This window comes from Mya arenaria, chromosome 13 (assembly GCF_026914265.1).
Source record: "Mya arenaria isolate MELC-2E11 chromosome 13, ASM2691426v1".
NCBI classification, from domain to species: domain Eukaryota; kingdom Metazoa; phylum Mollusca; class Bivalvia; order Myida; family Myidae; genus Mya; species Mya arenaria.
Window position 1 is genome coordinate 9,170,350 of NC_069134.1, and position 17,532 is coordinate 9,187,881.

At 37.7% G+C, this 17,532-nt stretch overlaps 1 protein-coding gene across 1 annotated transcript; it reads left to right on the forward strand.

Moving 5' to 3' along the window:
* Window positions 1-6,073: 6,073 nt before the first annotated feature.
* On the forward strand, window positions 6,074-8,059 carry LOC128213423 (uncharacterized). The gene is made up of 2 exons (XM_052919102.1): window positions 6,074-6,165; window positions 7,035-8,059. Exon 2 carries the CDS (start codon window positions 7,050-7,052, stop codon window positions 7,878-7,880), a length of 831 nt encoding a protein of 276 aa, XP_052775062.1. The 5' UTR covers window positions 6,074-6,165; window positions 7,035-7,049; the 3' UTR covers window positions 7,881-8,059.
* Window positions 8,060-17,532: the final 9,473 nt, after the last annotated feature.

Here is a 17,532-nt window from a genome sequence, read left to right on the forward strand (position 1 = left end):
TAGGTAACAAGTCAAGATAATCTTTAAAACAACGATTATTCTTAAACGTTCTATATACAAGACACTTGGAAGAGCTAACAGCAGTACTAGTCCCGTTTTGCAAGAATTGGCCATACAGTCTTCTTTTAACAATGGACTTAGATTTATAAGGACTATTGACTGATTGACTTCTAAAATAATCAGACAAACCAAGTTCGTTTGACGTAATGCTAACGAAGGATAACCGTGGAGAAACAATAACATTATTATCACTTTGCATGCTGAGAAAGTGAATCGGCAAATATCAAACGTGAGAAGGACAATCATTTCACAATTCAAAGGTGCACAATACACATGTAGGTTACACTTGATAGATGCAACATATCTATTTTTATTTTTGTTTTACTCATTTGACTTTAATGATAAACACAAAAGGCATTTGATTTGTGCACAGATCAAACATATAATTATTATTAGCGTTACTTTTGGCGCTTTTTTAACTGAACATTTGATTGAAATCCCGATTAAGAAAGGCTATTATTGTTTAAACTATACATAAATTATATGCTTTTTGTTTGTTTTGGTAAGTATCGCATAGTTTTAAAGAAGCCGTGGTGGCTGGAAGGTGTATACAATTTTAGCATAATACGCATTTATTTAAAGATATATATTTTGACTTCGATCGGTGATAGATTGGCGCCTAGCTTTTCTGAAATATCCGCAAAACTGTTATAGATGGCGTTCGTCTTGTCCAACGGAGGTCGTGGTGGTGGTGTTTGTTGTTGTTGTGGTGGTGGTGTTTGTTGTTGTTGTGGTGGTGGTAGTGGTTGTTGTTGTTGTGGTGGTTGTTGTTGTTGTTGTTGTGGTGGTGGCAGCAAAGGCGGTGGTGGTGGCGGGTCGAGACGATCTGCAGGTGACAATATGGACAGACCATCTCCGGCAGAGGGATATGTTAGGAGTCGAGGAGGTATTGGAGGTTTACCGATTCAAGGCGGTTACGGTGGTCTTGAATGAGTGGTGCGTATACTTTAATGTACATGGCCGAATTTGGAGCTATGCCTGGCGGTTACGACTGTATGATAGGCTGTAAAGGTGGTATGATGGGCGGCTACGGAAGTATTACCAGCGGCTGTGGAGGTATGACCAGTGGCAACGGAGGTAAGACCAGTGGCTACGGACATATGACTAGCGGTCACGTAGGTATGAGCGGTGGTTTTCGAAGAACTGTTGGAACGCATTCCGGTATTGAAGGCATAATCCATTCTGTCATGAGAGGTGGCATGTTTTCTGGCATGGGAGGCGGTAGCATGGGAAGCGGCTTGTTTTCTGGCATGGGAGGCGGCATGCATTCTGGCATGGGAGGTGGCTTGTTTTCGGGCATGGGTGGCGGCATGCATTCTGGCATGGGAGGTGTCTTGTTTTCTGGCATGGGTGGCGGCATGCATTCTGGCATGAGAGGTGGCTTGTTTTCGGGCATGGAAGGCGGCAGCATGGGAGGTGGCATGTATTCTGCCATGGGAGGCGACAGCATATTGGAGGCGGAGTGTATTCTGGCATGGGAAGCGGCAGAATGGGAGTGGAATATTCATCTATTACAAAAACGGCTCAAGATACTTAGCATGCAGCATCACACTGTTACAGCTGTTCGATTCCTTATACATGTATATATATAGCATATGATTAAGAAAAGTAACAAGTTATATCCTTTAATATTTTGTAGATAAACAAAACGTTATTTTTGTAATAATATGATTGAAACATGATAAGAACAACTAATGTTTTCGAGTTTGAAATGAAAATTCTTGAACAGTACAATGTTTTGTTTTCTTGAAATGTTTTAATGTGAGATTCTACAATGTAAAAAATATGAACTGTATAGATGGCTTTAAATTGAATACAGAAATGCAATACATGTGCCATAGTTTTGTTTTTATTAATAATTATCGTCAGGCGCAGCAGGGCCGAAAGAAATAAAAGAACAGCTTTGAAACAATGTGGTATGGAATCGGGGGTGTTACATTGACCTGCATGGGTTGTCATGTTGCATGGAGAAGGTACAGTCTGCAAGGTGATCGTGTACTTTGTTATGTTGCATGGAGAAGGTGCGTATGGTAAGGTGATACTGTACTTTGTTATGTTGCATTGAGAAGGTACGGCTTGCAAGGCGATACTGTACTTTGTTATATTGTCTGGAGAGGGTACGGCTGGCAAGGCGATTCTGTATTTCGTTATGTTGTCTGGAGAGGGTACGGCTGGCAAGGCGGTACTGTACTTTGTTATATTGTCTGGAGAGGGTACGGCTGGCAAGGCGATTCTGTACTTCGTTATGTTGTCTGGAGAGGGTACGGATGGCAAGGCGATACTGTACTTTGTTATATTGTCTGGAGAGGGTACGGCTGGCAAGGCAATTCTGTACTTCGTTATGTTGTCTGGAGAGGGTACGGCTGGCAAGGCGATTCTGTACTTCGTTATGCTGTCTGGAGAGAGTACGGCTGGTAAGGTGATACTGTACTTTGTAATATTGTCTGGAGAGGGTACGTATGGTAAGGTGATAATGTACTTTGTCCTGTTGCTTGAAGAGGGTACGGCTGGAAAGGTGAAACTGTACTTTGTCATGTTGTCTGGAGAGGGTACGGTTGGCAAGGTGATCGTGTACTTTGTTACACTGTCTGTAGAAGGTATGGCTGGCATGGCGATACTGTACTTTGTTATATTGCCTGAAGTGGGTAGGGCTGGCAAGGGGGGGGGGTAGATTAACAAGTTGCCAAGGTAATTATAATAGTTTAAGAGCTACAGTGCTGACATTCCATCGCTAAAAGAAAGTGTTTCGGTTTTAAAATTTTCCAAAAACGTTCTGTGCGCTTGACACGCACCAGAAGTTGAGGCATCGTTCACTGCACTGAACTAACATCATTAGTTGGAAAATCGATCTATGCGCTGAACAAAAACCAGCAGTTCGAGCAGCGGTCTATGCGCCGAACTCGCACCAGAACATGGAGCAGTGGTCTTTGCGCTGAACACGCACCAGTTCTTGGAGCAGTGTTCTCTGCGCTAAACAAGCACCAGTTCTTGGAGCAGCGGTCTATGCGCCGAATTCGCACAAGTACTTGGAGCAGCGGCCTCTGCGCTAAACAAGCACCAGTACTTGGAGCAGTGTTCTCTGCGCTAAACAAGCACCAGTACTTGGAGCAGCGGCCTCTGCGCTAAACAAGCACCAGTACTTGGAGCAGCGGCCTCTGCGCTAAAAACGCACCAAGTCTTGGAGCAGCGCCGTCTGCGCTGAACACGCACTAGTACTTGGAGCAGCGGTCTCTGCAGTGAACACGTAACAATAGTTTGAGCAGCGTTCTCTGCGCTGAACACGCACTAATAGTTAGAGCAGCGTTCTCTGCATTGAGCATGCACCGATAGTTCGAGATGCGTTCTGTGCGTTGAACATGCACCAATAATTGAAGCAGCGTTCTCTGCGCTGAACATGCACCAATAATTTGAGCAGCGTTATTTAAGCTGAACACGCGTTCTCTGTGCCGAACTCGCGACAATAGTTGGAACAGCGTTCTGTGCGCCGAACTCGCGACAGTAGTTTGAGCAGTGTTCTGTACGCCGAACTCACGTCAGTAATTGGAGCAGCGTTCTGTGAGCCGAACTCGCGACAGTAGTTGGAGCAGCGTTCTCTGTGCCAAACTCGAGACAGTAGTGGTCTCTGTTCTGAACACGCACCAAGAGTTGGAGCAGCGTTCTATGTGCTGAATACAAACCCGGTCTCTGCGCTGTACAAACACCAATAGTTGGACCAGCCTTCTGGGCGCTGAACACGCACCAATAGTTGGAGCAGCGTTCTGTGCGATGAAAACGCATCATTATCTGGAGCAGCGTTCTCTGTGCCGAACTTGCGACAGTTTGAAGCAGCCGTCTCTGCGCTGATCACGCACCAACAGTTGGAGAAGCGGTATCTGCGCTGCACATGTACCAACAGTCGGGGCAGCGTTCTGTGCGCTGAACACGCACCAATGGTTGGAGCAGCATTTTCAGCGCTGCAAACGCACCAGCAGTTGGAGCACCGGTCTCTGCGCTAAACGCGCACCAATAGTTGGAGCAGTGGTCCCTGCGCTGAGCACGAACCAGCAGTTGGAGCAGCGGTCTCTGTGCTGAACACCAACACATAGTTAAAGTAGCGTTTTATATGCATTTTTTTCCATTTAAAAAGCCATACCTATGCTGTACGCAGTTTTTGTGTGTTTCTGCATCCATGAACAACGTGAAATTAATATTGATGATGTACTTTAATCGCATAGACCACAAATATTCATTGTGTAAAACAAGTGTTCAATCTCCCTTAGCGTTAAACTAGTAAATTGGTTTGTGTAACTAAGTAGTCATACCCATGCACCTGAGCAGTTTATGATTCTGTACCCTTTGCCCTTGCGACCACAACATATTTTCAAAAAAAACATTTCCTTTGATGTAATCTATAACATTCTTTTGATGTATGGGGGACGTATTGGGAGTGAAAATGAACTACATTCGGAACCCCTCGACCATTTTTCTCGAAAACAACATCGGATGTAAGGCCTTAGACCACAGTTATTTTTACTATATGTTTCATATAGACACTAACCTGGCTTTTCACTTTAAACCAGTTCCAATTAAAATACAAGTAACTGGCTGCTGTAGAACAATCCAAGACACAAAAGTTAATCACAAGAAAACATTAGCTTGACCAATGCGGGGTCTCACAAAATTGAGTAGTAATACATGTCCATTAGGTCAAGACGGAATAATGCTACAAACAACCAAATAACATAGTTCCACAAGTAATGATTTTTATACTGAAAACTATCATTTTTTGCAATACAATGTCAAATTATGTTAACACTGTGTGGGAACGGACACCGGATATAGCTCAAAAAGTGATAAATCGATAAGCGTTTGATTTTGACGCATGGACAGTTTTCTATCATTTTTGTATTTTATGATTATATATTTATCAAAATCGAAGGGTTTCAAATAACTGACCCTGTGCAATTTACGACTATGATGGAAATGTGTCTCCTCTTTTGTATAATAGCCCAATTCTCGCCGAAAGTTGCACGATCGCTCAAAAATGTTCATTCACGTGGTACGATTTCAAACATTAATCAACATTTGATATTTCTATATACTGTATGCCTTATTTGTAGGTATGTATATATCCTGAGGATAGAATATGCATTCCGAGACTTCTGTTTTAAGGCAAACATGGTGAATATATATATATAAACAACTTTTTGGACCAGAAACGTAATTTGCTAATTTGAGCAATCGAGCTCAAAGAAATTAGTGTTAACCTTACTACTACCGATGTTCAATTTGATAAAAGAATGTGATTATTTATTGGATAAAAATATAAATATACAACAAATTGTGAAGATTACATTTTAAATTGAACGAGTTATTAAAACACTTTTTTTAACAATATTTAATCACACGCAGTAAACTTTTTAACTTATGTACCTAAAGAACGTGATTATTTAAGTCCATTTTTCATTATTGTAATAGGCAAATGTAAACCGATAGAGGACTAGTACTTCGCCATTTATTTGAAAGGTTTACTTAGTGTCTAACATAGTATTCAACGAGTATTTATCTATATAAACCTTAACACTTTGTAGCCTTTTTATGTAGAAAGTGAAAAATCTTCTAGATTTAGGTCCTTGTTATTGTATTTTTGTATTATTTCAGATCCCTGGAAAAGTGTTTCGCGGTTAAGATATTATTCTAGAAATGACATTTGAATCAAATATAATTATCATTGCGTTGTATGCACCTAGGGCAGATCATTCCGACGCTTTTAGACAATGATTAGCAGGATAACGAAAAGGGGCGTTTGGGTTACAACAAAGCGAGTTCTTGTTAGTTTAGCGAACAATTGAGGCAGTGATAGGAAGTCAGCCCCATTCGGTTGTAATCCATCAGCCTATCTTGCACTTTGTTTGAATGTTAGGCGTATTTGTAATAGATATCCTCATTTTGGATAAACGATCATTTCTTTTTGTACCGAGAAGTCTTTGTCTTTTAAAATAGTAGAACAAAAGGTGTATATATGTCTTCATTTTTTCATTTTAAAATTGGTTGTACGCAAACACTGACGCGTCAGCGCAGTTCATGTTTGATGTCGGTTCGGATCAGATCAGAAAATCCATAAAGGTTGGTAATTTGTGTTTATACAAATCATTTTTCATACTCAAAGCCGTTCAAGAATGTGTTGAAGCAAATTATCAAATAAGCGTGTTTTTGTAGATGTATCTACTTATAATATGCTTTCCGGTGGATAATAGAGATTTATCAGTTAATTAGAAATTGGTATTTCACTTTTTCAAACAGTGAAATTACAGGTTGATTTTTTTCAATCTTTAACTCTTTTGAAATTTTACCCGCTCTAAGAAAAATCAAGTACGAGCGCACACAGATCTGGGACATAGTTTCAACGACGTCATTTTCTAAATGACTTAACGTTCGCATAGTAGTTGGCGAACTTTTCAGAAGAAAAAAAAACTACAATTACTTGTCACTTTTATACCCTCTTAAGGCTTATTTCAAAAAGAAAAGGAAAAAGATTTTTTTTCAGTGTACGATTGTAATATATTTCACCTCGTTAACACCAAAAGTAATTATAGCTTTTGGTGCTCACTCGGTGAATTATATTACTAACAAGTATATATATATATAGTTACACTCCATTGCTAGCATCTTCAAGTGATGACGTCGATGGTGGTGTCATAAGCTTCAATAAATAGAAATGTTAAAATATGTCATTAAAACATGTACATGTGCAGGGCGGGCTCCAACCGCTCTAAACATTGATAAATTGTCAAAAGGGTATATTTCGGCTGGTTGACTCATGATTTGATCAGTAAGTAGTTAGTACTGGATAAATATTGACCGATAAATAAACATTTTGGCCAACTTTGACCAAGCCGAAAACTTAACCGGTTTCATGACTCAATTCTGATTTGGGTGCTTGTGCTTTAATACATGTTCAGAACATTAAACAATTATTATCAAATTTCTTACAGAACTAGCGATTTAAAATGTATCTCCGTGCCCTCGCTGTGCTTGGTGTTTTATCGGTATGCCGTGGCCAGGGCGACAGCAGCAGAAGCTCGTATGGCGTCTCGGGAGATCGGAGTGCATCAAATAGCTTTGACCGAGTTGATTTCAGAAGCACTGGAGACCTTGCATCACGGGGCACTGTGCCTGAAAACTATGCATCGAGAAGCACTGGACCTGACGGTGTGGGACTTACTGGTTCTGGAAGTTCCGCATCTGGCTCTGCACGTGGCGGCACAGACAGGCGTCCACGTACATATGACGGGCCTCCGCCAGAGGAAGGCTATTTAGGCGGTCGAGGCGGGTATGATGGACTACCGGTGCAGGGAGGATACTGTGGTGAGCCCGAATGTGCGGACGGTGGCGTCAGAGAGGGCATGGCCATGGGTAGGCCGGGAGAAGGCTCTGCTATGGCAACTGCAGACAGGCAGCGCACCGGAAGGGAGGACATGCCTACAACTTTCTACGAACAGTTCTCTGGGGGGCCGGCTACCGCCCCTGGCATGATGGGCGGTGGATACATGGGTATGGGCGGTGGCATGGGCACTGGGGGAGGAATGGGTTTTACAGGCGGAGTGGGAATGATGCCCATGGGTGGAATGGGAATGATGCCTATTGGAGGAAGTGGAATGATGCCTATGGGAGGTATGCCTATGAGACCTATGGGCGGCGGATACATGGGCGGACCAATGACAGGCAGTGGGTTCATGGGCGGACCGATCGGCGGCGGGCCAATGTTCGGCATGCCATATAGGCCTCCGATGTTCGGTAGGATGCCTATGGGACCGCGATATGGTGGAATGATGCGATAGTTATTTCTTCCATAATATTAATGGCAGTAAATGCCTTTAAACATGGTTTCTGGACTCATATATTTTGTTTATCATTTTTCACCACCGAAGAAAAAAAGCAAGAACGTTAAATATATATATATTAAAAACAGTTCGAATTGATTATTTGTTTTTAACCGAAATAAATTTAAAGAAATTGATTTTTCATATTCTTTTCAACCTTTTGTAGTTGTCAATACGTGAACTTTATTGAACTGGATATATAAAATGGACGTTGTATTTGCGCGTACGTAATTCAAGCCATGAACATAAAACCCTAAAAGACCTAATCTAAGATATGATACATATCGGGCAGTGAGGTGTTGATATGTTGGTTTCTTGGTTAGACGGTTAATATAAATATGGACATTATATTGAACGTTTTACATTATTTCATTGATAGACCGTAACTCAGCTATTTTACTTGACCAAGTGTTTGGAACACTTAAGTCTTGATCCAGGACATTCGATCCCTCCCTGAAATTAAAACTGAAAAGGCTCTTTATGTATGCATATTCAATGACATATGATACAATTTTCATTTTCCGTCTCTCAATTTTACTGGAAAGGCCGTACATGTATACATATTGCTAATGTCTTTATTAGAGGCATATTATGCTTGTATCAATATCCATGACATCTATCTGTTAACTTTTCGAAAATAAATTATTTTACATTTGTAGTACTTTGTCTGGGAAAACTAGTGTTTTTTTTAAATCGATTAAAAAAAACAATGCGAAATTTGTAATTTAAGTTTGTCAGAAAAAAAAACGCGATATTTATTGTTGCATCGGCGAATGTATTTTTATTGACTACTGACTTAGAGGTTTAACAATATTTTTGCTTTCGAAGACCAAACACAGACATAAACAAACCCTAAATTTCTTTTCATATAAATCCGTTTTGCAATCAAACCATATCAAATGGTGCACAATAAAGGTTGATGCAAAAAAAACCTTCTTTTTTCAAACAAAAAAGCATAAAATTTGTGTACAGATAAAAATAAAAGCGATATTTTATCGTTTTTTTAACTTGCGATTTTGTTGCCACGTAGCTAGTAGTTGAACACCCCCATTATATATTATTATAAGGCTAATATATTTTGTTTTATCTGTGTAATTTGCATCAACGTATTTAAAGTTTGCAACATGTGTTCATAGATACGACCTTTCTTCTATCGATTCGTCATTGTTGACGTATATGGTGATAATGATCAGACAAACTTACATTGTCTTCAATTAATTACTTAATGAGGTAAATACATCAATAATTCAAACCCCATTGCTTTGTTTAAGTCTTCAAACAAAGTTGACAGATCGTCGCTGGTCCAACCACAAATGCCCGGAACTTGATAATAACTTTTGAAACAAATTTATTACTGTCTCATGGTTCATTCGGATGTAGAATATAATCACGTTTATATGGTTCTGAACTAGGTACATTTTACCTTGTACTTAAACATACTTACTGACACATGTATACAAAACAGACGACGTTACTTTTGATTGATTTTTTGTTTAAATAGTCTAGAAGTGCATGCATAAATAGAGAACATGTATCAAAGATCAAACCTTGTCTCTGAAGCGGTCGGCTTTTAAAGAACACTTTATCATTTCCAAGTACAACAATAGTTGGACTTTAAGGTCTTTTCCAACAAAATAGAACGCTCCTCATTGTCTTGTGACAGGTCATTTATACTTGGGAGTATGTTTATATTGGTCCCAGTTTTTATAATACAATACTCCATCTTTCTATACATGGGGTATCCTGGATGTTATGCGATTCAAGTGATACTATTTTGATGGTTCAAAAAGTCCGAATAGCTTTGTGTTTTCTGTAGAAGAAAACAGAATTTTATTGATTATTAAGTTATACAATTTTAGCGAGCAATTTCAAAGATATCAATACCACTCAAGCGCATGAAAGCACGAGGGGTATTCGGAAAGTAAGGAAATTGGAGCTCTTGGTGTAGTTGTTGGTGCTTTAAAACAATTCATTCATTCTTTATAATGAGAATACTTTCATCTATTAATGGTATGTTTCAACCACAGAAGAAAAATATGTGTTCAGTCATCGTGTATTTTTCTCCGTTTAAAGGCAATGATATGGTGGCATACAGCTGCCATAAGAGAACCTGTTAACGTTTACAAATTGTTTCGTGCTTATCACTTAATTTTCGCGATATATTTTGCCAGTGTGTGAATACCACGTGATAAATTACGTCATAAATGCTACGTCGGAAGGCAATAGTTTGCTTCGAATGATGACTTAAAACAAATATAACTTATATTTTTTTCTTTCATCATTTTAAATGAAACAAAGCGTATTATGTGCCGCTTAAAGAGTCCCGCGTTCGTTTAATTACCGGGTTTGATTACCTGTTTCTAAAATAATATTTGGACAGTACTACATCAGGCGTCGGTTTTGTGAAAAGGTTTGTCGAAGTGTTTTAAGAAACTAAACTTTCATGCTGTACAGCTTTAACAGGTTTCCTAGTTTACTAGATTTGGCAAACAATAACTCGATATCCTGTTGGTGTTGTACAGCATGAAAAGGTAACAGGTGGCAGTTGTGGGCACTTTCAAGACTGTTTTAGTATTATTGTATCTATCTTACCGAAAATAAGATGCAGCTTTTAACTAGATAGCTAGATAATTATTGCGAATATTAACTGGTGAACACGAAACAATATTCGAACGTTAGCAGGTTATCTTACGGCAGTTATATGCCACCATAAAATGACAATTTAGCATGAGTCCTCTCGATCAGTATATAAGGCTATCTCGAAAACCAGATGTATTTGTTGGGTACGGTTGAAGCATATTAAAGAGGTGTGTATAATTTAAAAAGATATACGTTAATTGTATTTTAGAATAGCAACGATTGCAAGTTTGTACGTGTTGTTTTACAAAACTGAAAATGGCTCTACAAGACTTGTTTTGCCAATATAAAACCTGGACTTAGTGACCAACGTTCAACGAAATGACAAACAATATTCTACAGCAAACATGCATTCCTTTCAATCTTATTATTGTTAAGTTACCCACCCCCAACACCCACCCCCGAACACACGTATACATTTGTAGTAAAACCTTTTTCATTTTTCTTTTCATTCTTAACATTGCGTATCATACCACAGCGTAGTTAACATGCATGCAATTCTCCCATCAGTCTCAATAAATCGCATTGAAATAATTTATTTGAATATTTTATAGTTTATTGTCCCATATACTATTTTATCAGTCCGCAACGTAGACCATGCTTCGACATGCACTTGGAGTATGCCAGTTTACTCATGGTCGTAGATATTTCTCCTTATGTAAGTACAGTGCTTACCTAAGGGTTTATATTTGTACTAGTACACTCATAGCTTAGTTTAAACATGTGTCAAACACGTGGCATGGAAAAAACGGATTAACACAGGGGCGTAACTAGGGCCTAAAACGTGTAAGCCCGATGATTCTATGTGAGTTTTGGACATTTTATATGCACATTACACACTCAATTATACTTGATATGATTACAATAAAACCAAGTCATACACTCTGTGCGTAGAAAAATAAACACCAAACTTGCCAGGGTTAAAATAAAACAACTTTTGTGTTTGGGTAGCTATAAGTTTTTATGGTTATCTAAATTTTATCATTTTTCAAAAAAGTTGTAGGCCCAGGCCTACAAGGCCTATATGTAGCTACGCCACTGCAACAAGTCACATAATATTTCCATCGTGATTTAATTAAGTTACGACCATCTCGAGGGGGTGAAAGCGAAAAGGTCCTATCTTCTTCTTTATTTAATGTCACTAAGAACCTTTTCGCATTCACCCCATTTTTTGACTAGGGCACTTGTGGCCTAGTTCATAGCCGTAAACGCGCTATCTGCATTCTCAAGCCGCAACTGGGGGTTCACTAACGTAATGTATTCATACGCTGTATTTTGATTGGATTGCCGTTAGCGAATTTGAATGATCAAAGTAGTACCGGAACTGATTACAATAAAAACATCCAATAAAAGTAGTTTTCCTAACAATTTAAGCTAACTGTATGTTCTTTTAATGAAGCACAAGAAATTCATACGTAGCGAGTGAGTTAATCAGATTAACTACATGAATGTTCTTGCATAAGGTCAGATTATATGCAATAAGAATATGAGTATATTGGAAAAGTACGCATCGAAATTTTTCCGTTCAATGCTCTGTATTGATAGACTGGTACCCTCTTTCTCTTTTATCCGAAAAGAAACCAGTATCAGCTAACCGCGGTGCCCGTCGCGCATTCGAAATGTCTTGTGAATTCATACGTAAAGCGAATAAAGTGTGCGGTCTAAGTAGAAAACAACTAGGAAAGTTGGTTTAAAAAAAGTATTGTTATCCTTTGTATACAATGTTGATATTCCGAAGTCGGTCCCTGTTCTTTTTTTTCGACATACAGTAATTTGCATGTTTCCGTGATATTTTCTTTTCGATACAAAGTTTATTTAACTAATCATCGCATGGCACTTTTTTAAATACAACATGATTTTTTGGTATTTATTGTTAAAATACTATTAATGTTCACTAAAAACCATATGCCGCGTACCTGTATAACTTTATATTTTTGAGGAAAAGTAAATCAGGGTACCAGTCTACTTTTGACCTCAAAATTTACTCTGATCAGAGCGGCCGAATGATTCAGACATGTATGTTATCACTACTTCCGGATGCTGATGATGTGAATTTCATAGTGTGTTATTGAGGAAATTTATCAATAAAGCCGCCATTGAATGATTACCACTATCAAACGGATTTATTTTCATCTTACCGTGGGTAGCATTTTTAATTTGACACGTAAACTTTCAAGCAATACAAGTTCGTTTGAAAAAAATCATGTGATTTCAATTTTGCAAAATGGAGATAAAAAATATCAAATATGCGCATACTTATTTATAAAGTTTCATTCTAAATGAAGCCAAATGTATGAATATGTGCACAGCATCTGGGAATAAGATGATTGTTTACCTATGTGCATAGAAAAGTCTTGGAGTCACTCTCAGTGTAAGTACATGACATTGTGATAAACCATCGCCATTGTCTGGCATTGATAAAATAATCTTGCATGCTCAATTTTGATTTCCTCTCTTATAATGCACCAGTCAATTGTTACCACGCCTCCATCGGGGATATACCAGGGAAAAGGGCTGTGTTTTTACCTTAAAGGTGTTCTCGTAGCTAAAGAACTTCAGCAAACACATTATATATTACCTTTTTGGACGTGTTGTAAACATAAAAAAATAAATATCAACATTAAAGTTATGGAAGCCAGAACTAGTGTCCTCGCAATGCCGGGTGATTGCGGTGGTTTTGTCTTCCCTCAAAATATATCAGGGAATTGCTCTTACCTTAGATCCGCGGGATGCGGGGTTATTCACGGGATTTTACCACCAGTTCGATTTCGCAGGGCAGGGATTTTACCGGGGATTGGCTGGACGGAAAGTCGGAGGGGGGGGGGGGGGGGGGGTGGCTGGTTACAATTGACTGGTGCATACTTTACAAGTTCTTTTTCTGAAGACGCTTTGTGCTCACTTTTTTGTTTTCTAGCCAAGAATGAAAATCAAACATCAGTCAGAGATACAGTATGGTGATGCATTGTTGTTGATAGATCAGTAGAAATTTGTGAAATATTTGAGGGAAAGGTATTTGGTTAAATAATTTACAAGTGTAACTTTTGAGTTTTATTTAACAATGCAGTGCCGAATATTGTGAAGATAGAATTGAATTTGTATTAATTAATCAGTTGACTTGTGGCGTTTAGGGAACAAAATTAAAATCAAAATATTCAATAAGGTTCCCTTATCACCCAATGTTGTGGAATAGTAAAGTAATGAAGCTTTAACCTCACAACAGTCTTTCTCAAATGCTGTCCAGGCTTAAGAATAACTAACCTCGCGATGTCACACCAGAACTCATCTTGGCATGAGATTGGATCACTATGGATCATTATACACCTGTCAATTGTAACCACGGCTCCCACATCCGGGGGTATACCGGGGATAGCCGGCGAAATGGGCCGTGTTTTTACCTTTCAGGTGGCCCCGCAGTGCCAGGTCCTCCCGGAAAATACAGAGTGGACGGGGCTTAACCTAATGCCCCTTGGGTGCGGGGCATTTGGTGGGGACTTTACCATCAGATTATCTCCGCAGGGCGGGGATTTTAGCTGGGGTTGGCTGGACCGAAAGTAAAAGTCCCCGCTATTCCGGGACCGGGGGGGGGGGTATGGTTACAATTGACTGATGCATTAGCTTGTGTATTCAGATAAAGTTAAGAATATATATTTATTTATATAAGTTATACTTTGCAATCTAAATCAAAGATTTGCAAAAGGTATCCTTTATCAATAAATGCAAGTATACATAAATGACTGTGCAAATCTGTATGTATCATCCAAATATGAGTACCTTGCAGGGTGAATGTTATTTGTAAAAATTATACTAAGTGAGCTTTCAAGATTACCTTTCCAATCCCATACACAATGCAGTTTGAAACCTGGATAATTAAAACAAATCTTGGTTATTGACCATTACTATTAAATATCTGATAAGTCACAGACATTATAAGGTACAGTTTGAAGGGGCTGTACTCAGTTAATGATGAAAAAGCAAAATTTTAAAGAAAATTGTAGAAAATTGACATAAACTTGGTATCGATGTGTACTATTAATGCATTGAAACTTACTGATGATCCCCATAGTTTACAAATGATTTATTAATAGCAGTTATTTCGTGTGTTTCCATTAAAAAAAGATTACTAGGTATGTCTACCGAGTAGAATTCATTCCTTATGCGTGATCTGCCGTTGATGTTATAACATGATATAAGCGAGTTACGTATACATCTGGAAAATTCCACCCAGTAAAAGTAACTCTTCATAGCATAGTGGATACAACACTTCACTGCATTTTTTTTTTTTTGATTTTGGTATTTTATTTACAATAACGATATCAAAGAGTAAAATATTTTATTAAAAAAGTGTCCTTAGATTCGTTACAGGAAAAAAAAAACTTTTTTGGTGCCAATCTGGTGTACAGTCCCTTTCATAAACAACAAGTGAAGCCAATGCTGTATTAATTTGAGACAAACAAAAAGAAGACAGCACAAAGTTCAAAAAGTGTGACCAATGTGAGAATACCTTACATAATTTATAATTTTTCATGCGATTCAGACAATTTTAATGCTAGAAATCACAAAAAAATCATTCCCTTGAATTATTCCTGTCATAGTTTAAAGCTACACTCTCACAGATTTACTGTTTTTACAACTTTTTTTTTGTCTTGGAAAGAGCAATTTTTTGCGTAAACATCTTTAAACCAATGATATCAGATTGCTGACAAACAATCAGCTCGTAGTTTGTCATATTTCCGTTCGAAAATTAATGTTTTATGGCTTAAACAGTTACTAACAGTTTAAGAATAATGCTTAAAACATCAATTTTGTAACTTTAATATAAAAATCTGCCATCTAAATTTTGGTCAACAGTCTTATATAACTGGTTTCCATGGATTTTCGCAAAAATTGGCTCGTTCCAAGACAAAAAAATAAAAAGGTTGTCAAAATGAGAGTGCAGCTTTAAACTCATAATAAAATTTCAATGCACTACATTTGACATAATTTAAAACAGACGAAAAAATGTTATTTTCAAAAAGCACAATATATCCTTTATGTGACCTTACATTATAATGAATTTAATCAGATCATAATTAAGTGACTTTTCTTGCACTTAAATGTGAACAAGAACGCTTGGGATTGAACACTTAATGAAACAAGAATGAAATTGATGAATCATCAAAATTATACACACAAATGTTCTTTGATATACAAAAAAATGAACTTTTTTAGACTTTCAAATATTTAACATTTACTAAATATGTTTATATAAAATGATGAATACATTTGTAGGATTTGATATCCTACTAGATGCAACTCGGCTTCGTTCATTTTTCTTATCTTTCTCTCAGTGATGAGGAATAAATTTTATTCACTGCAGTTGTTTTCTAAGTTTATGAAAATAAGAACAATTGAAACAATTCATTAACTACTGTTGATCAGTGCAGATTGTGGAAGGTCATGGTTGATTTCAATGAACCACCAATAAGCCCTATGTATGTAGTTGTCTTTTACAATGATTGTTCAAAGTTACAATGGCCCTGTGGGTTAAAGATGCTCTGTCCACGGGGTAACATGTTTTGTACATAATAGGGTTATAAGTACTGCGTTTTGATCCAGGAGGTTGTATTCGACTCAAGTAGATTTTTGCAGATTCAGATTTCACAAGGCACAAGCCGAGTAAAATCAAAATCTACAAAAAACTACCAGAATCAAATATGACATTCCGCCATATCCGGATCAAAACGCAGTACTAATAACCCTTTTATTATATTATACATTACTGGTTAGATCACTTAGAAGCCACATCTTTGCATAATAAATTTCATTTTAAGGATGCACTCATTGACTTAATGACGTCAATTTAATATTGCGCAACATACTTGTTATCACGTGACGTCACAAGAGTGGTATATGGCCGTATTGCACTGGAGCGGAATATGGGTTAAAGTATTTTGTGATATGTATTGCATGTGGATTGATGATGGGTATAAAATAAAGAATAAAATTATATTTGGTATTCCATTCTCACTAGCAGTGTGATGAACTGCTGACACCATGTTATGAAATTTGATGGTCAAAGTATTTAAAAGACATTTCAATATTTCATACTTTAAAAACGATATTCATCTCATCTTAGTCTACTCAACTTGCTTTGCTATGTACAAAAGTCTGCAGCAGTAATATGAATAGCATTAGACAGAAGGCAGTGCCTAATATTTATCAACAGCATTAACAGCATTAAGTTATCATGGTAACATGTTATATGAATTGAATACCAAGCACAAATTAAGAGGGACAAAATTATTCTTCACTTTTTTATATAAAAACTACTTCCTAATAGCACTGTGTATGCAGTCTGACATAGGTGTACAATGTAGATGTCTTTTACAAAGATTGTTCAATGTATGACCCTATGGTTTAAAGCTCCCCTGAAAAAGAGGTGACAGGTTTTCTATATAGTATATAATTACATCATTGAAAATCTTCTCTGAAACTGCAAATAACAGCCCTTTGATATAAAAGGATTTGATCAAATTAAAGAAGTATGTGTGCCAACCACGTAAATTAATTTGTAAAAGTCTGATTTAACGACTTTGAGAAATTCAAAAGAACTATGACTTTATCTGATTTAACGCTTTAGCCCCCCCCCCCCCCCTCTCACTCTACACACACTTAACTAGATTTTTGCAAATTTCCTTTGCAGCTTGCAAGCAGTTTTATTCTAGCCCATTAAACACTGACCCATTGTGATGTGAACCGATTTTTTCAATGCTTAGAACATGGTTGTCAACATCTCTGGATGAAGCCCTAGTCCATCAGTGCTTTCAGCACTTTGATTCAAAGACGTTGTTGTCACATTTCAACTTGTGGGTTATAATGAGACTAGCAAAACTTCATCAACTTTCTGGAAATTTAATTATGTTTTGCATCGATTTATAAAGTTTTAAAGGTTTCAGAGTTCGAATACGGTATATATAAGAAACATAAAAGCTTA

Coding starts and splice junctions, on each gene's coding strand:
- LOC128213423 (XM_052919102.1), top strand. CDS start 7,050: ATGTATCTCCGTGCCCTCGCTGTGCTTGGTGTTTTATCGGTATGCCGT.